This window comes from Nicotiana tomentosiformis, chromosome 7 (genome assembly GCF_000390325.3).
Source record: "Nicotiana tomentosiformis chromosome 7, ASM39032v3, whole genome shotgun sequence".
Taxonomy (NCBI): domain Eukaryota; kingdom Viridiplantae; phylum Streptophyta; class Magnoliopsida; order Solanales; family Solanaceae; genus Nicotiana; species Nicotiana tomentosiformis.
Window position 1 is genome coordinate 8,097,002 of NC_090818.1, and position 23,513 is coordinate 8,120,514.

The 23,513-nt window shown below is 35.4% G+C and overlaps 1 protein-coding gene across 13 annotated transcripts; it reads left to right on the forward strand.

Annotated features, from left to right (window-relative positions):
- Positions 1-4,155: 4,155 nt before the first annotated feature.
- LOC104093332 (uncharacterized) lies at positions 4,156-21,773 on the forward strand. Of its 13 annotated transcripts, none has more exons than XR_011409484.1 (6): positions 4,156-4,300; positions 4,942-4,981; positions 15,193-15,303; positions 15,375-15,429; positions 17,044-19,535; positions 21,464-21,773. XR_011409484.1 is itself a non-coding variant. In XM_070181279.1 (5 exons), the coding sequence occupies exons 1-5, from the start codon at positions 4,205-4,207 to the stop codon at positions 21,553-21,555; spliced, it is 357 nt and encodes a 118-aa protein (XP_070037380.1). In that variant the 5' UTR covers positions 4,156-4,204; the 3' UTR covers positions 21,556-21,773. The 13 variants fall into 13 exon arrangements, 3 of the variants coding, with proteins under 3 accessions (XP_070037380.1, XP_070037381.1, XP_070037382.1); XR_011409485.1 differs by having other exon boundaries at positions 15,197-15,303; XR_011409488.1 differs by lacking the exons at positions 15,193-15,303; positions 15,375-15,429 and having other exon boundaries at positions 17,044-17,084; positions 19,452-19,535.
- Positions 21,774-23,513: the final 1,740 nt, after the last annotated feature.

Consider the following 23,513-nt stretch of genomic DNA (forward strand, 5'->3'; position numbering starts at 1 on the left):
CATGTTATATTAAAAAAAATAAAAAATAAGTAAACCAAATAAAGGGTAGGTCTACGCCCGCAGAAAGGAAAAGATAGGAAAGGCCTGCCAAAATTTGTTTTCTTCCTCTATTTGGTTAAAGGAAGAAAAGTGGAAAGAGATGGATACATTCCTATTTCTGGACACTATGAGTGTGTTTGGTAAAACAGACCAGAAAATATTTTCTTGGAAAATAAGTTGTAATCTTATTCATTTTTCGTTTGATAAGCAAATTAAGAAAAATAATTTCTCAAGAGTATTCATAAATAATTTAGATATAATAAACATGAAACCAAAAACTTTCGAACCAATAACCTTCTGAACCCATAAATTTCATAAACTTTCGAACCGCTAAACTTTCGAAACCGCGAAATTTCGAACCCGTAAACTTCAAAACACATAAACCTCCGAACTCATAACTTTGGAACTTGTAAAATTTCGAACTTGTAAACCGAAAGATGAAATAATTAAAACTGAAAATATAAAAAAAAAAATCCCGAGGGTCCAGAAAAATGAAAAAATAGAAATTTGAAATTACAAAAAAAGAAGTAAAAATAAAAAACTTTTTTTTTGTGCGGGGATGGGGTGTGGGGTGAAGGGTGGGGGAGTGATTGGGGGGTGCAGAAAAAAGAGAAAAACAGAAAATTAAAAATTACAAAAAAAAAAGAAAAAAAATATTTTGTGCGGGGGTCGGGGTAGTTGAGGGTGGGATTTAGCGGGGTGGGGCTTGGGTGGTGCAAAAAAATGAAAAAACAGAAATTTAAAATTAAAAAAAAAGTAAAATTTTTTTGGGGAGTAGTAGGGTGGGTGGTGACGGAAAATTTGAAAAGAAAAAGCCTTTTTGGATAGAGGGGGTTGGGTGGGTAGGCATGGGGTGTGGGGGTGTGGCGTGGGTTGGTGAGGGTAGGGGATAGGGTGGGGAATGTTGATAAGGAGTTTTGAAAAATGTTTTCCCTTCTCTTGATAAGGAAAATATTTTCCTCCAATTGGAGGAAAATGAGTTCATAAAAAAAATATTTTTTCAAAACATTTAAACCAACAAAACATGGAAAAATTGAAAAATATTTTCCTTCGTGCCAAACACACCCTATATTCTCTACTTTTTGTTATTCAATATGGTCTTATTTCATTTTAGTACTTGTGCCCTCCATATTTGGAAGTTAAACCGCAGCATCTCTCATCGAGTAACAGTGTAATAATGTGAGAATTAAATAACAAATTTAATTATACCATTTCATCTTCTTTACTTCCATGTTTGATTTCTATGTAACATAACTAAATTCAAATTTACAAATTTTATATAATGTTCCAAAACTTCTCTTTTTGTATTAGATGAAAAGTTAATTTCGTGAAAATAAATTCTTTTTATGCTAGAAAATATTACTATATTACTCTTCAAATGATAAGAGATTGAGTAGAAATTTTGTGATCAAAATTATGAAATTAAATAATTACATAATTGAAAATTAAAATAAAGTATTTATCCCTTTTCATACTTAATATTTATGCATTAACAACAACAATAACAACATACTCAGTATATTTCTACACTTAATGGACGTTTGGACATAAGATTTGTAAAATTTCAAAAAAAAAGTGAATATAATTTTGGGTTATTTTTGAAGTTTTGTGAGTAATATGAGTGAAATTTTTGAAAAATAACTTTTTGGAGTTTTTCAAAATTTCGAAAAATTACAAAATGCATCTTCAAGTGAAAATTAGAAATTTTATGAACAAACGCTGATTTCGAAAAAAGTAAAAAAATTTTGAAAAAAAGGAATTTTTTTTTATGTCCAAACGGGCTCTTAATATTTATGCATTAAACAATTGAATTAAGAAAAGAAAACTAAACCAATCAAAAAGTTTATTTATATTTTTACTTTAGTATAAGTACTCTTTCTCATATTTCTCTATACTCTTACTTTTCTTTCCCTTCCCTCCCTAACTCCCTTGGTCGTGTTGAGAAAGTGTAAAGTATTCTGCTCTGTTAAAGAAGTTCCCCTCCAGTTCTTTGTACAATTTGTCGTGGATGACGTCATTCTTCAATGATATCATGACCATTTCCTATTGAGCCAAAGACTGGACGGATAATTTATTCCTACTTAATTGCTAACTGGACCCACCAGAATACTTTAGTAAATTATAAGTGCACGACATGGATTATAATTTCTCAGGGCTTAATTCATCCCTCACTGTCTTTACAATATTTGCTTCTTGTGTCATTATAATATGTTATTTGCTTCTTTATATATATATATATAATGACACAAGAAGCAAATAGTGTAAAGATAGTGAGTGATGAATTATATATATATATATATATATACATACATATAAAGAAACTAAAAAGAAATGTCATGTACCAAATAACATATTATAATGACACAAGAAGCAAATAGTGTAAAGATAGTGAGGGATGAATTATATATATATATATATATATATATATATATATATATATATAAATAACTAAGTTTTTGTCCCTACCTTTGTCATAAGTCATTTTTCATACCCTTTTCAATTACTCACCCTTATCATTTAACGTAAATTCTCACGAGTTTTACCTTATTTTCTAATCTATCATTAGTCATTTTTACTTTTGAAGAAATAAAATCACAAAACAAACTAATTTAGTTATTACAACAACAACAACAAGTTCAGTGTAATTAGTGTAATCTCACATGTGGGATCTGGGGAGTATGATGTATACGCAGACCTTACCTCTACCTTGTGGAGGTAGAGATCCGATAGACATTCGGCTCAAGAAATAATAAAAATAAAGTAACAAACTAGCAATAATAATATAATAAAATAAAATAAAAATTAATTTAGTTATTATATAAATAAAATAACAAATGGCCTATCCTTCTCTTTTTCTGTCTACGAGTAATTAATACTTTTAGGAAATCAAAAGTTGTTAGAATAAAAATGATACTATACGTTTCTAAGGGAAAAAAAAAAACTTTACGTTTCTATCATTTTGTAATTTTTATTTTATAATAAAATAGAAAAGCACGGAAAAACGAAAAAAGGTGAAAGAAAGGCTTCACAAACGCCAACATCACACTCACAACAAACTTCAAAAACCATCTCACGTGCTCACCTGCACATTCTCTCTGAATTTTTAGCCAATATTATCTCTTATCTTTGGGGTTAAGTCTACTTTTATTTTTTATCTATTGCCTTGAGCACTTATTATTTTTTAAGTTTGCTAAACTTGAGCATGTTTAGTTCATTTAACAAAAGACCCAAAGGGAGACCTAAAAACTAACAATGATTTCACTGAATCAACTGGGTAAAGAAACTTTCAGAACTCAAATTTTACAGAACCGATATAATGAACCTAAACTTGTTTAACGGGTCGGATTGACCCAGTTCCGGACCGGCCTAGACTGGTAGTAAACCAGACTGACCCGGTGGAAGGGGACCGGGTAGGGTTGGGTTTGGGGGTTGGTCAGTATATATTTTTTTACCGGTTAACCGGACCGGTCAAACCCGATCAATAAAAATTACTATCGAACCGGTTAAATAGCCCAGCCCGGCCCGGTTCAACGACTATTTTTTTTATTTTTTATTTTTAAAATTATCACACTTGTTTCTACAATCTTAAAGGTGACAAAGAGGTGGGCCGGGTCGGGCCCTTAGGCCCGGAAACGTTCCGGTTCAATTTTTCACCGGATGGGCCCGGACCCGTTAAGCTCGGTTTTAAAAACTTGATAACCGGCCAGGATTGGTGACCGACCGGTCACTATTTTTCTCAACTGGTCCGGTCCGGTTAACCGGTTCAACATTAATTTTTATTGACCGGGTTTGACCGATCTAATTAACCGGTAAAAAAATATATACGGATCAACTCCCTAAGCCCCCAAACCCAGCCCTACCCGACCCCCTTCCATTCGGTCCGGTCCAAAACCAGGTCAACCCGGCCCGTTAAACAAGTTTAGATTCATTACATCGGTTTTGCAAAATTTGAGTATTAAAAATTTCTTTACCCAGTTAACTCAATGAATCACAGTTAGTTTTTAGCTCTCACTTTAGATCTTTTGTTAAATTGACTAAACGTGATCAAGTTTAGCAAACATAAATGATAATAAGTGTCGTGGCAATAGATAAAATACAAAGTAAACTTACACAATGGTAAAATAAGGGACAATTTGGGATAAAAACTCCATTCTCTCCCGGGTGCATGTATTCACTTAACGCCAGTACTTCCTTTAAAACACTGAAGAAAGCACTCACTCTCACCACTTCCCTTGTTTCAGATCAGAGACCGATTATTATGGTATGAGCTATGCTTTATTATTGTTTTCACTGTATGAACTCTGCATTTTTGAAAATTGCTTGTGATTGTGAAGTAGTATATTCTTCCACATATTTTCATGCATTCTAGCAATTTCTGTACCAAATATATGGCACAATTAGGAATTTGATCCAATAATGTTAAGTAGCGTACTGTTTCCTTCTTTTTCCTTGCAAAGCCGAACGGCAAAAGTCGCCTAAAGTAAAAACTCAGTTTGGTTCTATATCTCTCCGTCGAATTCTCGAAAATTTTCAGCAAAATATTAAATGTGGGTTTTATTGGTGGTCACTGAAGAAGGGTTCTAATTGAAAGGGGAAAGAGAATATGGGTGTGACTTGGGTCACCCAAGGAGGGTTCAATCCTGCCAAACCAGGTATAGAGTAAAAGGTTTTAGTGGATTCTAGCTCCCTGACTCAGTTCTTCTACTCGACGAAATCTTCGGAAAGTTAAAATTATAAAAAAAAAAAAAAGACGACCAATAGCATTAACTACTGTAACAAACGTTAGCTTTTTTCATGTTAAAACCTGGAAGAGCCGAAAATTTAGATATCCAGCTTAGTGTTGCCTGCTATTGCTTTTTTGTTTTTTAGTCTCTAGCTGAATCTTTATGTGTTGTTACGCAGGGTCGATACACTGAAGATTTCGAGGAGAAAGAGCTGTTGGGTAAAATAGTTCTTTTCAAGTCATTTTTTACAATTTCTTTCCTAATTTCGACACTTTTTCAAATCAAAATTTTCTATGCGTTTATAATGACTGAACCTTGAATTAGATTGGAGAGCCTGATAGGAAGTATGGTTTGAATAATCCTTTAGTAAGGATATCAGCCACTCGTTGTGAATTCGGAATAGATGGCATTCAAATAACTCCAGCTCCAACCTTCTCCTTTGTGAAGTGTTTGTCAATTTCAATATATTTTGTTCTACCCTATTGAACAAGATTGTGAGCAATGCTGATGGCTGCGTAGTTGTCACCGTACAGTTTCATAGGCATAGTCTCTGTTCTTCTTAGTTCCTCCAAAATTCACTTAAGCCACACCAGTTTACATATTCCATGTGCCGTAGATCTATATTCTGCTTTAGTACTGATGCGGGCTACTGCATTTTGTTATATGCTTCTTCAAGTTACCAGGTTTTGCCATATGAATGTATAATAATCTAATGTGCTCAGTCAGTATGTATGCGTCAATACGTGTTCATTTCTTCCGAAATATAGCATTTTCCTGTAGAATTCTTCAAGTATATCAGGATATGGTAGGCTGTGGCAAGATTCTCTTCATAGGGTGAATTCATAATTGACTTAGACTCGCGGCAAATGCTATATCATGCCATGCATGTGATGGGTAAGTTTGCCAACTAGCTTTTGGTACGGTGCTGTATCCGCCGACTTTCCTTCTATGCTTATCAATTGCTTTTTAGCTGGCTTTCATTTAGAGAGTGTTTGGATTGCCTTAAAAACTGGTTAAACCAGCTTAAAAGCACTTTTCGACTTGTTTTGATGTTTGGCAAACACCAAAAATGCTTTTAAGCCAAAACAAGCCAAAAATCCATAGATTGGACCCTCACTTATGACTTTTTAGTTAAAAGCTCTTTAAATTTGACCAAGTATTTTACATTGCTATCCCTCACACTTTCTTATAATTTCAAAAATATCCTTCACCATGAAAATTCCTAACTCCACTCGTTTATGAAATGCACTACCTGTCCTATGTTGATTTCTCATACTTCCATCTCTCCATCGACGAACAAATGCTCGCTGACACCATTATTGATTTTAAATTGTATATTATGTGTGTTCTCTTTTGTCCCTCAAAAGTCAATTACAGCTTAGTTGCAGAAAGATACAAAGAAAAGGCTCTTTTCTGTACATGTTAGATATTTTAGAATGCTTTTACTTTTTCTTTGTGTCTTTGTTTTCACCTATTTTCCAATAAAAGATTACTTCCAGTGTACTACTTATCTACATATGGTTCTAAAATGGGACAGTTTTCGCACTTTTGCACGCTGCATGTTTGCTGAAAAAACAGAATCACAAGTTTACATATCAGTGTTCAGTTTGTACTTTCATTTCATGAGCAGTTGTAATCACATCGTTAATGTTTGTCACTCAAATATAATTTTATCTAATCAATTTATAACTTGAAGTGAATTAAGACATAAATTAGTTTGTATTTGAATTAAAATTTAAAATTAAAATATTACAGTAGTGAGCTCCTTTATAGTGTTGACATATTTAAGGATATTTCAGTCATTTATTGGGCTGAGTTGGATGAAAGGGCTGCTAGTGCAATCCGGTTGCACTTATTAGATGATGTGGTAAATAACATCATTGATGAAGACACAACATGTGGCATTTGGACAAGGTTGGAAAGTCTATACATGTCCAAAACGCTGACAAATAAATTGTACCTGAAGAAGCAGTTATACGCCCTACACATGGGTGAAGGTACGAATTTTTTGTCTCATTTAAATGTGTTTAACGGACTAATCACACAGCTCGTCAACCTCAGAGTGAAAATCGAGGAAGAAGATAAAGTCATCTTGTTGTTGAACTCGTTGCCATCTTCGTACGATAATTTGGCAACAACCATCCTGCACGGTAAGACTACTATTGAGTTGAAAGATGTCACATCGGCTCTCCTACTCAATGAGAAGATGAGAAAGAAGCCTTAAAATCAAGGACATGCTCTCATCACAGAAGGTAGAGGCAGGAGTTATCAAAGGAGTTCGAGCAACTATGGTAGATCCGGAGCTCGTGGGAAGTCTAAGAACCTATCCAAATCAAGAGTTAGAAATTGGTACAATTGTGATCAACCAGGTCACTTCAAAAACGATTGCCCAAATCCAAGGAAGGACAAAGGTGAAACTAGTGGCCAGAAGAACGACGACAACACAACCGCCATGGTGCAAAACAATGATAATGTTGTCCTCTTTATAAACGAGGAAGAGTAATGCATGCACTTATCAGGTTCAGAGTCGGAATGGGTGATTGATACAACATCTTACCATGCCACACTGGTAAGAGATCTTTTTTGCAGATTTGTAGCAAGTGATTTCGGCATTGTGAGAATGGGTAACACAAGTTACTCAAAGATTGCGGGGATTAGTGACATTTGTATCAACACAAATGTTGGATGCACATTGGTTCTAAAGGACGTGCGACATGTACTTGATTTGCGGATGAACTTGATCTCGGGAATTGCTTTAGACTGAGATGGATACGAGAACTATTTTGCAAATCAAAAGTGGAGACTCACCAAGGGATCATTGGTGATTGCAAAGGGAGTTGCTCGTGGCACGTTGTACATGACAAATGCAGAAATATGCCAAGGTGAATTGAACGCGGCACAAGATGAGATTTCTGCAGATTTGTGGCACAAAAGAATGGGTCATATGAGCGAGAAGGGATTGCAGATTCTTGCCAAGAAATCACTCATTTCTTATGCCAAAGGTACAACGGTAAAACCTTGTGACTACTGTTTATTTGGTAAGCAGCATAGAGTCTCATTTCAGACATCGTCTGGAAGAAAATTGAATATACTTGATTTAGTATATTCTAATGTTTGTGGTCTAATGGAAATTGAATCGATGGGCGGTAACAAATATTTTGTTACTTTTATTGATGATGCTTCACGAAAATTATGAGTTTATATTTTGAAAGCCAAAGATCAGGTGTTTCAAGTTTTCCAGAAGTTTCATACTCTCGTGGAAAGGGAGATAGGCCAAAAGCTAAAACGTCTCCGAAGTGACAATGGAGGTGAGTACACTTCAAGGGAATTTGAATAGTACTGTTCGAGCCATAGGATTAGACATGAAAAGACAATTCCTGGAACCCCACAACACAATGACATAGCCGAAAGGATGAACCGCACCATTGTGGAGAAGGTGAGAAGCATGCTCAGAATGGCTAAACTGCCTAAGTCATTCTGGGGTGAAGCAGTTCAAACAACCTGTTACCTGATCAGTAGGAGTTCATCAGTTCCGTTGGCGTTTGATATCCCAGAGAGAGTTTGGACCAACACCAAGGTATCCTACTCGCTTCTGAAGGTGTTCGGTTGCAGAGTTTTTGCACATGTACCAAAGGAGCAGAGAACAAAGCTGGATGATAAATCTGTTCCCTGCATATTCATCGGATATGGAGATGAATAGTTCGGATGCAGATTGTGGGATCCTGTAAAGAAGAAGGTCATCAGAAGCAGAGATGTAGTCTTCTGAGAAAGTGAAGTTGGAACTGCTGATTATATGCCAGAAAATGCCAAGAATGGTATAATTCCTAACCTTGTTACTATTCCTTCTACTTCTAACAATCCCACAAGTGCAAAAAATAGGACCGACGAGGTTGCCGAGCAGGGGGAGCAACCTGGTGAGGTTATTGAGCAGGGGGAGCAACTTGATGATGATGTCGAGCAAGTGGAGTACCCCACTCAGGAAGAAGAACAACCTCAACCTCTGAGGAGATCAGAGAGGCCAATGGTAGAGTCATGCAAGTACCCTTCCACAGAGTATGTCCTCATCAGTGATGAAGGGGAGCCATAAAGGGAGGTGCTGTCTCATTTAGAAAAGAACCAGTGGATGAAAGCCATGCAAGAGGAGATAGAATCTCTACAGAAAAATGGCACGTACAAGCTGGTTGAACTTCCAAAGGGAAAAAGACCACTCAAATGCAAATGAGTCTTTAAACTCAAGAAAGATGGAAATGGCAAGCTGGCCAGATACAAAACTCGATTGGTGGTAAAAGGCTTCGAACAGAAGAAAGGTATTGATTTTGACGAATGTTTTTTACATTTTGTCAAAATGACTTCTATTCGAACAATTTTGAGCTTAGCAGCTAGCCTAGATCTTGAAGTGGAGCAGTTGGATGTGAAAACTGCATTTCTTCATGGAGATTTGGAAGAGGAGATTTATATGGAGCAGCCAGAAGGATTTGAAGTAGCTGAAAAGAAACACATGGTGTGCAAATTGAATAAGAGTCTTTATGGATTGAAGCAGGTACCAAAGCAGTGGTATATGAAGTTTGACTCATTCGTGAAAAGTCAAACATACATAAAAACCTATTCTGATCCATGTGTATACTTCAAAAGATTTTCTGAGAATAAATTTATTATATTATTGTTGTATGTGGACGACATGTTAATTGTAGGAAAAGACAAGGGGCTGATCGCAAAGTTGAAGGGAGATTTGTCCAAGTCATTTGATATGAAGGAATTGGGCCCAGTACAATAAATTCTGGGTATGAAGATAGTTCGAGAGCAAACAAGCAGAAAGTTGTGGCTGTCTCAGGAGAAGTACATTGAACGTATACTGGAATGCTTCAACATGAAGAATGCTAAGCCAGTCAGCACATCTTTTGCCGGTCATCTGAAGTTGAGCAAGAAGATGTGTCCTACAACAGTGGATGAGAAAGGGAACATGGCTAGAGTTCCTCATTGTTCAGCAGTCGGAAGCTTGATGTATGCAATGGTATGCACCAGACCTGATATTACTCATGCAGTTGGTGTTGTTAGCAGATTCCTTAAAAATTCTGGAAAGGAACATTGGAAAGCAGTCAAGTGGATACTCAGGTACCTGAGAGGTACCGCGGGAGATTGTTTGTGTTTTGGAGGATCTGATCCAATCTTGAAGGGCTATACAGATGCCGATATGGCAGGTGACATTGATAACAGAAAATCCACTACTAGATATTTGTTTACATTTTCAGGGGGAGCTATATCATGGTAGTCGAGGTTGCAGAAGTGTGTCGCACTCTCTACAACTGAAACAGAGCATATTGCCGCTACTGAAGCTGGCAAGGAGATGATATGGTTGAAACGGTTCTTTCAAGAGCTTGGATTGCATCAGAAGGAGTATGTCGTCTATTGTGGCAGTCAAAGTGCAATAGACCTTAGCAAGAACTCCATGTACCATGCAAGGACCAAACACATCGACGTGAAATATCATTGGATTCGAGAAATAGTAGAGAATGAATCTCTAAAAGTTTTGAGGATTTCTACAATTGAGAATCTCGCAGATGTGCTAACCAAGGTGGTAGCACGAGACAAGTTCGAGCTATGCAAAGAACTTGTCGGCATGCACTCAAACTAGAAGACAGTGCTACCTCCTCTAGATGAATGAGACTGGAGGGGGAGATTTATGGGGTCCATCAAATTCAAAAGCCAAAGTAATAGGCATGTGCCTAAGGAAAATTTCTTTGGTTTGGTAGCCAACTTTGTTTAATTTCTTCGGTTTGGTAGCCAACTTTGTTGAATTGTCAACATTGAAGAAAAAGAAGGAAAAGTGCGTGTAAATTGTCAAATATAGTAGGCTTTAGAGAGTGAGACTTCGGCTATAAAAGGAGAGCTTCAACTCTCATTTCTACACACCAACAAAGAGAGAAAGAAAGAGTGAGGTTTCACAGACAAGGTATAAGAAAATAGTCTGTGAGAAAAATAGAGAGTGAGCGATATTGTAGTGAGGTGGGAATATCAAAAGAGGGTTATTTCTTTTGAGTGTTGTAGTGGTCTTTGGAGTATTTTACTCGGACCTACAAAGTGTAAAATTTCTTGCTATAGTGATATCAGTTGCTCATCTCGGGGCCGTGGTTTTTCCCTTATTCAAAAGGGTTTTTCACGTAAAAATTTGTGTCGTTGTCACTCTTTTATTCTTGTTAATTACCGCATCTCGGTGCTACGTTATTATTCCGCTTTTATTACCGTAAATATTATTTCTGTAGGGGTTTATTCCCAACAGTGTTTGCCAATTTCAATATATTTTGTTCTACCCTGTTGAACAAGATTGTGAGCAATGCTGATGGCTGCGTGGTTGTCACCGTACAGTTTCATAGGCATACTCTATGTTCTTCTTAGTTCCTCCAAAATTCACTTAAGCCACACCAGTTTACATATTCTATGTGCCGTAGATCTATATTCTGCTTTAGTACTGATGCGGGCTACTGCATTTTGTTATATGCTTCTTCAAGTTACTAGGTTTTGCCATATGAATGTATAATAATCTAATGTGGACCTTCTTACCAAAATGGATCCTGTTTAGTCAGTATGTGTGCTTCAATACGTGTGCATTTCTTCCGAAATATAGCATTTTCCCGTAGAATTCTTCAAGTATATCAGGATATGGTAGGCTGTGGCAAGATTCTCTTCATAGGGTGAATTCATAATTGACTTAGACTCGCGGCGAATGCTATATCATGCCATTCATGTGATAGGTAAGTTTGCCAACTAGCTTTTGGTACAGTGCTGTATCCACCGACTTTCCTTCTATGCTTATCAATTGGTTTTTAGCAGGCTTTCATTTAGAGGGTGTTTGGATTGGCTTAAAAACTGGTTAAACAGCTTAAAAGCACTTTTCGACTTGTTTTGATGTACACCAAATATGCTTTTAAGCCAAAACAAGCCAAAAACCATAGATTGGACCCTCACTTATGACTTTTTAGTTAAAAGCTCTTTAAATTTGACCAAGTATTTTACATTGCTATCCCTCACACTTTCTTATAATTCAAAAATATCCTTCACCATGAAAATTCCTAACTCCACTCGTTTCTGAAATGCACTACCTGTCCTATGTTGATTTCTCATCCTTCCATCTCTCCATCGACGGACAAATGCTCGCTGACACCATTATTGATTTTAAATTGTATATTATGTGTGTTCTCTTTTGTCCCTCAAAAGTCAATTACAGCTTAGTTGCAGAAAGATACAAAGAAAAGGCTAAGACTAAGCTACCTATTAAAGTCATTTGTCATAACTGGATTGCGCTCAATGAGGCATGTTTAACACACAACAACCTAAACAGAAGAGGTTTTCAGTTGGTCAATAGATGCTACCTCTGTATGGAGAATGAGGAAACTGTCAACCACCTATTTTTGCACTGCCCAGTGGCCACCGACCTCTGGAACATGTTCTACTGTCTTTCTGGTTTGAAGTGGGTCATGCCACAGAATTTGAGAGATGCACACATGAGCTGGAGTTTATGGAGAGTTGATAAGACCATCAAAAAGATCTGGTTGATGATCCCTGCTGCTATTTTTTGGTGTTTATGGAATGAGAGGAATAGCAGATGTTTTGATGGAATCTTAACTCCAAATCACTCTCTCAAAGCTAAATGCTTACTCAATCTTTTTTGCTGGACTAAGTTAGCTACTGTAATCAGTACTGACCAATTAATGGATTTTGTTAGCTCCTTTGTCTTAGAATGACAAGATGTAGAGGGACTAACATTTAGTACTATTTATGCCTTTCAATTTCCTTGTAACGTTACATCCCCTAGATGACTTTTGTTAATGAAACAACTTACTTCATAAAAAAAAAAAGATACAAAGAAAAGTCTCTTTTCTGTACATGTTAGATATTTTAGAATGCTTTTACTTTTTCTTTGTGTCTTTGTTTTCACCTATTTTCCAATAAAAGATTACTTCCAGAGTTCCAGTGTACTACTTATCTACATATGGTTCTAAAAGGGGGACAGTTTTCGCACTTTTGCACGCTACATGTTTGCTGAAAAAACAGAATCACAAGTTTACATATCAGTCTTCAGTTTGTACTTTCATTTCATGAGCAGTTGTAATCACATCGTGAATGTTTGTCACTTAAACATAATTTTATCTAATCAATTTATAACTTGAAGTGAATTGAGACATAAATTAGTTTGTATTTGAATTAAAATTTAAAATTAAAATATTACAGTAGTGAGCTCCTTTATAGTGTTGACAGATTTAATGATATTTCAGTCATTTAAAAGAAAAAGTGCTTATCAGCTTTTTTTCACCTAAAACATCAGCTGCTTTTTTTTGGTTCAACACTTATATCCGCACACGTATATGCTTATTCACCAAACCAGCTCTAGCCCTTAAAAATGCATTTCAACACTTGGTGCTTAAAAGCTACTTAAATTTAGCTAAGCAAGACACGCTCTTTCTCATTCTATTCTTCTTGAGTAAGTTAATCACATATTTCCTTTGTGATACTGTAATTGCCTTTTTCGATCGAGCTACCTTCATGCCAATCAAATATTTTAGTGGGCCTAAGTCCTTTATTTAAAATTTCAAAGCTAGATTGCTCTTTATGAGTTCCATTCAACCTTGTCATCTCCGGTTCTCAAATTTCAAAGCTAAATATTTTAGTGGGCATAAAACTTTTGTTCTCTTACGGGTCATTTGGTTGAAGGGATTAGGTGGGTTGTCCCGATATAAGTTTTGGGTTAAATTTATTCCGTGTTTGGTTGGAGGTATTAGCTAAAATCGGTATTATTTTTATACCAAAATCCTGGTATAACTTATCCCATATAAAAGGTAAGATAAGTTATCGAGGTTATAATCCTAGTTATAACCCGAGGATTATAATCTTGGAATATCCTGGTATTGAACAAAATGACCCCTTAGTGTTTGTAGGACTAGCCTCAAATTCTCTTCATTTTTCCTTTAGTTGCGGGGATAGACCAAGATATCATTGATGTACACGATCATGAAAGGGTCAAGAAACGATTTGAACACTCTGTTTATGAGGTTCATAAAGGTTGTTAGTGTGTTGGTAATCTCTAAGGACATCAGAAGAATCTCATAATGCCCCTCTGTGGCCCTGAAAGTTATCTTAGGAATATTATCACTCTTAATCCTCAACTGATGATAGTCCAATCTTAAATTAATCTTAGAACAGTGCATAACTCCTTGTTACTAGTCGAACAAGTCATCAATGTGAGGCAATGGATGTTTGTTCTTTATGACCATCTAGTTCAGTTGTCGATAGTCAAGGCATATCTGTAGTGGACCATCTTTCTTTATCACAGATAGAATTGGTGTACCTTGAGGTGAAACACTCGCTCTGATGAACCACTTATAAAGCAGGTCTTGTAGATGCTTTTCCAACCTCCCTTAGCTCGGCTAGAGCCATCCGATATGGGGATTAAGAAAGGCTATGTACCCGGTGCTAACCATCTCCCTATCGGCTGGCAAACACAGTAGATCATTTGGGAACAATATTTGGGTATACACTAACAACAGGGTCTCTGCCGAGAGTTGGAGTCTCAACTCGAGTGTCTTGGACTGTAGTATGAATCCAAGACAACCTTTACTGATCATCCACTGAGTTTTAATTTATTACATGATCTTGCTCGAAGGCACCACTGAAGCACCCTTTAACATAGTGTAGCTCATTTGGAATGTCAACTTCACAACGTTGGCATAATAGTCAAAGTATAGCATGATATGCCACCAACCAAAACCATGTTAAACGTGATCGAGTCAGCCTACGTATCTTTACCATGTACTATGATTTTAAACTCAGCTTTGTGATTAGCCCCCAAAGGAAGGCCCAAGTTAGTTAATACTATCGACTAGGTTTCATCAAAATACCAGACTAGTTCAATTTTCAAAAATCATATTTCTGGGTCTTTGGTCAAAACCCATAAATTTTTGTGGTTTAATTATATGCTAGGTTTTGGGTATAAGAATTTGGCATATGAAGCAATGAGTAAATTAAGAGCTTTTGTGGAATAAAACAATTTAAGTGAGATTAGGAAGATTGATCATAGAATCAAAGCTAATGAGAATCTTACCAGAAAGGAACAAGAGAATGCTACTTTGAAGATGTTTCTCCGAGATCTTAGTTTGAGTAAATTATGTCAAGTGGTGCTTCATATAGAAATGGGAAGGATTTGACATAAAACCATGCTCAACAAGGAAATTAATTTGCTGGTACTTTTCCAAGTACAGGAGTCTTAATTCCTAATTTGATAATTTCTAGATGATTGAGTGATGGGTATTACAAACCTTGAAATGACTGGTGTATCTTATATCTTTTTTCAAACTCTCATAGAAGTTTATAACCTTCAAAAGGTTGGTGTATCTTATATTTGCTTTCTGAACAATCATAAACATGTTTCCTTCCGAAGGAAGAAAGGTGGATTCGCAATTGTTTATCAATGCAAGCATAGACTTGACGAGTCTTTGTATGCTGTGAAGAAGATACCTTTTAATGATCAGCAGCTTCAGGAAAAATTAAGGTAATATTGTTTGTTTAGCATAAGAAAACTTTATTGTACGTTTTCAAACTAAAAATGTTTGTTTTTCATAGGGAGGTGAAAATACTTGCAGCTGTACAACATCCTAGGGTTGTACGCTATTATCAGGTATATCTATCACTACAAGAAATTTGATTTTTAATGACCATTTCTTAACGAAGGGATATAAATCCGGTCGTTATAAGTGTACTTGTAGCAACCAAATTTTCTTCCGGTCGTTAAAACTAATTATTAGCTCAATATTAACGAGGGATAGTATTTAGCCCTTAAAATATAACATAGCCTGTTGTTAAACAATTAATTAATAAAAAATGGCGCTAATATTTACCTCTTTTTCCCAAACCCACACCTGGATCGCCAACCACCCCCAAAAAAGAAGGAAAAAACCCTAAACTTATTTTGGTAAACCTGCTATTTCTCCTGTCGTATTTCTCTTGTTGTGAACACTAATTTTGGTCACCTCCATTAAAACAACTTCTCAACTTCGAGTTTCTTCTCATCAAGGTAAGGTTCGAAATTGTACCCTTTTTATGTTAATTTTAGTTTAGATGAAACCTCAGTTCCAAACCATGGCTGTTCAAATTCAATTTTTAATTTCGAACAGAAAAAGTGAGTGAAAAGCTAGGGTTTTAAGGGCAAAATTCTTCTCTGCTCTTAAGTTTTCTTCTTAGATTTTATGTTCGCGTTTTGAATTTCAGAAAAAAAAAATACAAAAAGAGATATACAAAGATTTAAGTTTTCTTCTCTGATTTTCGACTATTACTCCTCTAATTTTGGGGTTAAGTTTCTTTCATATACATAGATATAAAACTAATATATATATATATATATATATATATATATATTAGTTTCTGTATAGTTGATCTTCATTCACGGATCTTGCTTGAGTTTGGTTGGTGTTTCGCGGGTTCGGATGTGACTGTTCGAGGACGACGTTCACGGTTTCGAGTTCAATTAGTCGTTTTTTTCCTTACTTGAATTTTGGAGTCAAAATCTGTGTAATTGCTGATTTTTCAATTGCTATTAAGGAAAGTTTTGGCTTAACAGGTCTATTTGTGTCACTCCCTTTCTATTTTATCTAATTAATTGTGAATCGAGCTTCAAAATGAGTCGTTTAAGGATACGTTGAGTTTGGGGTATAAATTGTTTGGTTAGATAATTGATTTCTTTACGAATTCATTCATTTAAAATTAAGTAAAACTTTCTTGCTGATTCTCTCAATTTGTTTTAGAGTTGCCCTTTAAGAGAATATCTTGATAATGAATTAGTTGGAAAGTCTTTGTTCACTAAAACAGTATGTTGTTGGATTGCGCTTTTGATTAGATCCATATTGGGTGCTTCTGGTTTGGTACTGAAATAGCATTTTGTTAGCTAGTTCAAGGAGGTGAATTTTCATGGATTAACTGCTGGTTCTAATTCATGACAGTTCAATGATAGTTGACGTTGCTGTGTAGCTATGAAGTCATATTCCTACGTAGCTGTATTTTGTAGAGTGTTAAACGTATTAACACGAAATGAAAGGTGACTGCATGTGCTTTGTGATAATGTTGTTGCATACGGTGTTTATGAACTACTAAGTTATATTAATTAATGTTTGTTGGTTCAGAGATTATTACACCTAGTTTTGTAACTTCCTATACCGACGTGGTACTGCAATTCTTTTATCCGTGATTACATGTACATTATTGACAAAACAAAGTTATTTGTTGTCCTTATTTTCAGAAACTCTGAATTTTAGTTACAAGCACCGTCAACCTAAAAAGGTTAGTTATGCTATTTTACTTAACGCAATCAATTTGCATAAACCATTATTTTGTACATGATTGATAAAAGCTAGTATTATTTTGTATCTGTCATTAGTATGAGTGAAGTGTTCTTTGTGTCAATTGTTAAGTTATTTGTGCTCTTGGCGTTAATAATTTCATGATATAATTTATGTCGTTTGTGTTTACTTTGCTGTGCACACTTTGAATGAGGAAGCTCTGCTTTTCGTTGTCTCTATTTGGGATCTGGTGTTAGAAAAAAAAACAGTGAAACAAAAGCCTTTCTGATAAATTTGTCAATCAATGTAGCTGTTGAACTTAGCTTTATTAAGGTAAAAGTATCAATATTCTGAAAACAGAAGTTATGAAATGAAACTAAGATGACTTGAGACTTACAGACTTCGTCTTTTTGAACATTCTATTATTAATGATAAAGCGATACCTGCATCGTCCTTCTAAAGTCATAAGAGACTCATCTTCCCTCTTGAAAGAGGTTTAAAGTACCACTTCTATTCTCGACATAGTCTATAACACGATGATTAATTGTGATTGTGTGCACAATTGCCTACGCTTCTGCCTCTGTTCAGCTCTGCTAATTGACTTAATTAGACAAGTTCTTCAAATAAGAGCTTAAATTACAATGCAAAAATAAATACCCACTATTGTTAATCTACTTGAGTACACCCGCTGATAGCTGAAAATTGAATAGTCGCATAAGTGACTACTGTACTGTCCTAAATCCAGGGCAACCTACCCACTTCGTTCTTGGACATATGGATGTACTCCTCCATCGCCTTTATAAGGCAACATCATTAGTAGCAGGGTCCAATAGAAATTGTTTCTCCTTTTCTCCGGTAACTAGGTTATGAAAATGATATAGACTGAGTACTTTTAGTAGTTGGAATAGGTTCAGTTAGTAATTTTTAGTTTTGTTTTATGTTTAAAGGGTAAACTATTTCTTTGTTCCTTTTCTGTTTACCAAACTGAACTAGACTTTCCTTTTTCATTCACCTTGTAATTTTTCTAATAACCTGCTCAAATGATTAGACTTGTCCAAATTAGAGCCTTACCCATGTTTGAAGTTTTATATTTCCTTGAGACAAGTTGGGAATATTTGTTGTACTACCATTTAAGAATTTTGATATGCTTGATGTGTTTCTTTAACTATTAGTCTGATTGGCAGTTTGAGATTCAGGTTATGATTGCGGGAACATCGTTCATTCACAACAAATGCAACAGTTGAATTTTGTTTTGCTGTAGAATTTTTGTGGTATCACTATCAGTATAGTGTAGATAATGAAGGACAATCATGATTCAACTTTATGGTGACAGATTAATTTGTGAGAATGAGATCCTAATCGGTTTGATATTACGCCATCCAATTGCTATATGAATTCCCTTTCTACCATGACTGCAAACCACTTGTCCTTCCAAAACTTGATATGTTGACCATTCCCTACTACAAAGTGTTTGTTCACTGAGAATTCTTCCCGTAGCTTACAAATGTTCTTCCAGACAGCAACTCCATTGGGTGCTCTTGATAATTTAGTGCAAAAATGATTCAGGACTCCATGTTTGGCATTGACAACTTCCTTCCAAAGACATTGCTCATCCTGTGTGTACCTGATATGAACATTAATATAATATATTTTTAGTAGGTGCTAGTTTAAATATGTATTCTCTGTTTGCTAAATCCAAATGCTAGTGTAGTAACCTGTGAGCAACTTAACTGGGTCGAGTATTTCCTTATCTTCCCTGCTAGATTTCTTCCACCTCTAAATTTGGAGTTGTGCAATCTTTGTGAGCTTGTCATGCTTTAGTCTCTTCATTCACTGTGCCCATGTGTTTCATGTCATTTAAATGTCTTGATATGCCCCTGTAAAAACTGTTCCTGAATGTGTTGTATTCTACTAGTGTTAATTGTGTAAGAGTGCTCATATAACTAAAGCAATACCCTTTGGTTTGAAGTTAGTGTCAGTACTACAGTGCAGGTGGAACGCAGGAGGTAGGAGTGTTCATGTTAGGCTCTTAGTTTCTTAGAGGAAAACTAAAGGAAGTACTGAATAGAGGTTGAGTATCATACCATTGGAATTCTTGTCAAATATTGAAAGCAAAAGGATCAGCACTAATAATGATTAACAGTTCTTGAACTCCTGGATCTTGAGTAACTGACTGAAAAAACTCTTGGGGCTTGTATTTGAAACATATACAATGTGCTGGGACTGACCGATCCTAAAAGTTGTTTATCTTTCCCTTTTAACACAACGATTCTCAATTTTAACATGCAATTCCAAAACTTGAAGCAAAAAGATCTTACTATTACTCAATACTTACATAAGGCTAACATCCATATGATGTATTAGACAGTAAATACGCACAGCTTGCAATTGCAGTATTTGATCTGCCTTCATCACCATCTTCAATTGAGCAGTAGATTGAATCATTTAACAGGTTAGTAGCTTGAAATCCTATTGTATTCTATGATAAAATTATTACAGTTTATTCATGTACCGAAACAGACAGCCGAAGTGATAAATGTTGTTGTTTACCGGCTGAACCATGAAACTAAATCATTTCATTCAGTAGACTGCTAATTGAATATGAACTTGTAGGACATGAAAACATTGGTTCAAATTCAGATGCCTTTTAACTAGATTTAACCCTGAAGAACTATTTATGGTGTTAGCAGATGAAAAATGTGAATTATATCTGGCTAGGCAGAGAGGATATTGTGATTCATAGAAACTTCTACAACATTTTCAGTAACTTGGGTTGTTATGTTGCCAAATTGCTGTAGAAGTCTCCGAGGAGAAGTCATCCGTCGCACACAGACTCTGGTTGTATCTCATCTCATAGTGGAGATAGCACTCGTAGTTTCCTAGAAAAGGGTGAAAAGGGCAGGAAATTTCAAGCAAATCTAGGGGAACAACCAAAGATAAAAGGGGAAAAGACAGTTAAAGTATAGAACAATATGGCTACCACAAATCCTAAAGTAATAATTTATTCAATTCGCATTATCTTCCTTGTCAGTATGTTAAGTCTGAAGACAGCTAAACTGTTACCAATTACTGTAGTTAAATACCTGGGCAAAATTGTTCCCTGTGTGATATCTCCTCAGCTACTTTCTGAATAACCAAAATAAAAATGTTAAATAGAAATTAAAAAGACAATTCAGCAATAAACTCTGGTCGTGACATCACCTATAGATGCGACCACATCCCTCTTCCTTCTTTGCACATGGTAGAGGAAACAGGAATTGCTCCACCAAAATTCAGCAACCTGGATCAACATTTGGGGAGATTAAGAAAATAAACTTACAATAAAGTTAAGGTACATAAAGATAAGATTAAGCGTTGGAGGATGTAAAAGAAGCAGAGGATTTCCTATTAAAGCTGAAAAGATATCAAATTAAAGTTGTACTTTCACTTGATTAAAACACCTTCCCTTCAAGGAAATAACTCGCGTTTCCTTTTATCAAAGCAAAGTCAGCAACTCTTCTAATGTCTTAGTTTTCTGATCATTGTACATAGACATAGAAAATTTAATGCATCATTTTTCCGCTACGATATTGTCCACTGTTGTGTAATCTAATCTTTGTATTATTTAAATTTCTTGTTTATGGCCATCAATGTAGCCTTTAATAGAATTAGTAAACAGATAGCCTTCTGTTGGAGGTTGCCAATGCTAAGAATAGTTGGGAAAAATGATAAGAATTGAGGATAAAGATGAGCTGTTGGAGTTTGCCAATGCTAATGCCGATGCATGAGCTAGTGTTGTTATATCATGTCTCTCTGCCCAGCTCTGACTATTTCAAACAGCTTAACTCTTTCTTTTTTATGTATAAATTGTTCATTAATTCAAGAATCAATTAGTTTAAGGTATGAACGATACTGAACGGGAAATAGAAAACCTTCATGTGTTGTTACTTTTGCTGTATTGTTTTCTTCTTCTAAGATATGAATTTTATGTGGTTTGTATGTTCACAAGGTTGAATGTCGAGACACAGTCATTTAGACTTTCCTGAAATTGGAAAGAAAATGGTGAAACCAAGCTACAGATTAGTTTTTACATTAATCTTTTTATGTGGATATGAGGTGATTTTGTAGTGTGCTAGGCGGATAATATGTCATTGTTTGTCAACTGTTTGGCATTTACTCAATGAGCTAGTTTCTCCCGCGCACCATTTATGCGTCATTCTGATTTGGGTTTCAATTGGAAGTTGCCTCTATTTAAGCGTGCACTTGTTATGAAAAATAATTTAATTTGTTATGTTAACAGCTAGATATGATCTTTCTTTATTAAATTGGCATACATCTGATTTTTTTCTTTAGTTTTTTATTTTTTGTTACTAAACTGGCACACATTTGTTATGTTAACAGATCAAACATTTGAAGTCCGAAGACCTATCCTTGATGAAAGTGTAGAGCAAGTTGAAGTACAAGAGGTTTATGTTTTGTTAGAGATAGTTTAAAGACACTGTACATATGCTGCAATTTTATGTCTCTTTTAGGAATTATTAAAAATGATGTCATACGATTCAGATTGGTTTATGTTAAATATGATACTTTAGTTCTTTGTATTAACAAAGATATCAAGTATTTGGTTTATTTTCAAGTATTGTTGGGTGTGTATGAAATCATATAAATATTTATTTCTATTTATCAAATTTAAAAATTTAAATTTTCGTAATTTAAATTTGGTTCTTAAAAGTAGTACAACTAACGAAGGGAATAACGGTCGCTAAAAGTACTTGTAATGACTAAATTAGTTGTTGTCATTAAAGACTTTTAACGACTGTATAACAAATTAGCGAAGGGAAAATCTTGTCGTTAAAAGGGATGTATAACGACCAGAAATTATGTTGTCGCTAAAGGATCTATAATGACTGGATTGTAATCCGGTCGTTAACTTTTAACGTTGGGGCTTTTAACGACCGGTGACGACCGAATATTTTCTAGCCGTTAACATGTTATAACGATCGGATTTGGACTTTTAACGACCATATTTTCCCTCGCTAAAGGCCTATTTTCTTGTAGTGTATTTTTTCTCTCTATGTGGAAATAATACAATGGCACAGACGGGTGGGAAACCCATCATTTTTTGCTTTGAAGAAATTATATCCTAGTTTGTTTTCCAGAACTAAGTTTAAATCTTTGTTTTGTGATGCTTGTGAATTTTTCAAGCATACTAAAAACTCTTATCCTTTGAATGATAATAAAAGTACAACTCCTTTTTTGACTATTCATATTGATGTATGAGGTCCTACTCAAACAGTTTCGTTGTCTGGTAGTTGGTGATTTTTCTTATTAGTTGTTGCACTAGGATGACTTGGGTGTATTTGTTAAAAGCTAAAACTGAAATTTTCTCATGGTTTGGTCATTTCATAAGGTGATCTGTATCCAATTTGAGACTAAGGTAAAAAATCTTGCGAACTAACAATGACACATAATACATGAATAAAATCGTTGGTGCTTATTTGGAGTCTTATGGGATACTCCATCAAATTAGTTGTCCTTATACTAGTGCACAAAATGGGATTGGTGAAAGAAAAATTAAGCATTTGTCAGAAGTGACAAGATCTTTTATGTTTACTATTAATCTACCAAAACCTTACCGGAGAAAAGCCATTCTTATAGCTGCCTATCTCATCAACATAATGCTACTTAAAACCGTTAATTTTCAGTCCTGTGGAAGCTTTAAAGGTAAGAATGATTATATCGTTCCTCCGAAGATATTTGGGTGTGCATGCTTTTTTCACACTAGGAACTTTGAAAAATTGATCTTAGAGCTCTTAAATGTGTTTTTATGGGTATTCTCCAACACAACTAGGGTAGAAATGCTATCATCCTTCCTTTAGGAAATCCTTTATCAGCATGGATGTTACCTTTCAAGAATCTGAGTCCAGTATTACACAATCACCTCTTTAAGGGGAGAGTTATAAGCAGAAAGAGATGATTCTCTCAAGTTCCACCGTTGAAACCACTATCATTATTGGGAAAAGTGAAGTTGGAGGAAAAATTCAGGGGGATATTATTGGGCATCGGGTAGGCCTGATTTGAAAACTTACTCTAAGGAGAATAGAGTAGAAAAAGCCATTATGTAATCTACCGAAGCTGAACCTTCTTCTTCTAGTGAGTTATCTACATTTCCTAATGAGTTAGATTGACTATTGCTTAAAGAAAAGGAGTCAAATCTTAAAGTCCTCCTCATAGGGTTTCAGGATCAAGTCAACAAAAGCCCTAAAAGAAATATCTGCTGGAAATGGAGGGGGGTCTTTGTCAAAACCCGTTTCAGGCAAATCCATGCGGCTCAAGAGAGTCACGATTTGCAAATTGTGGGAAATGCCTTTATCTAATTCCACAACCCCTGCTAGTTCTGGATTAAATGAGAAAGGGTTTTCCATCGGTGTTGGTGTTTCTAATTCGAGAC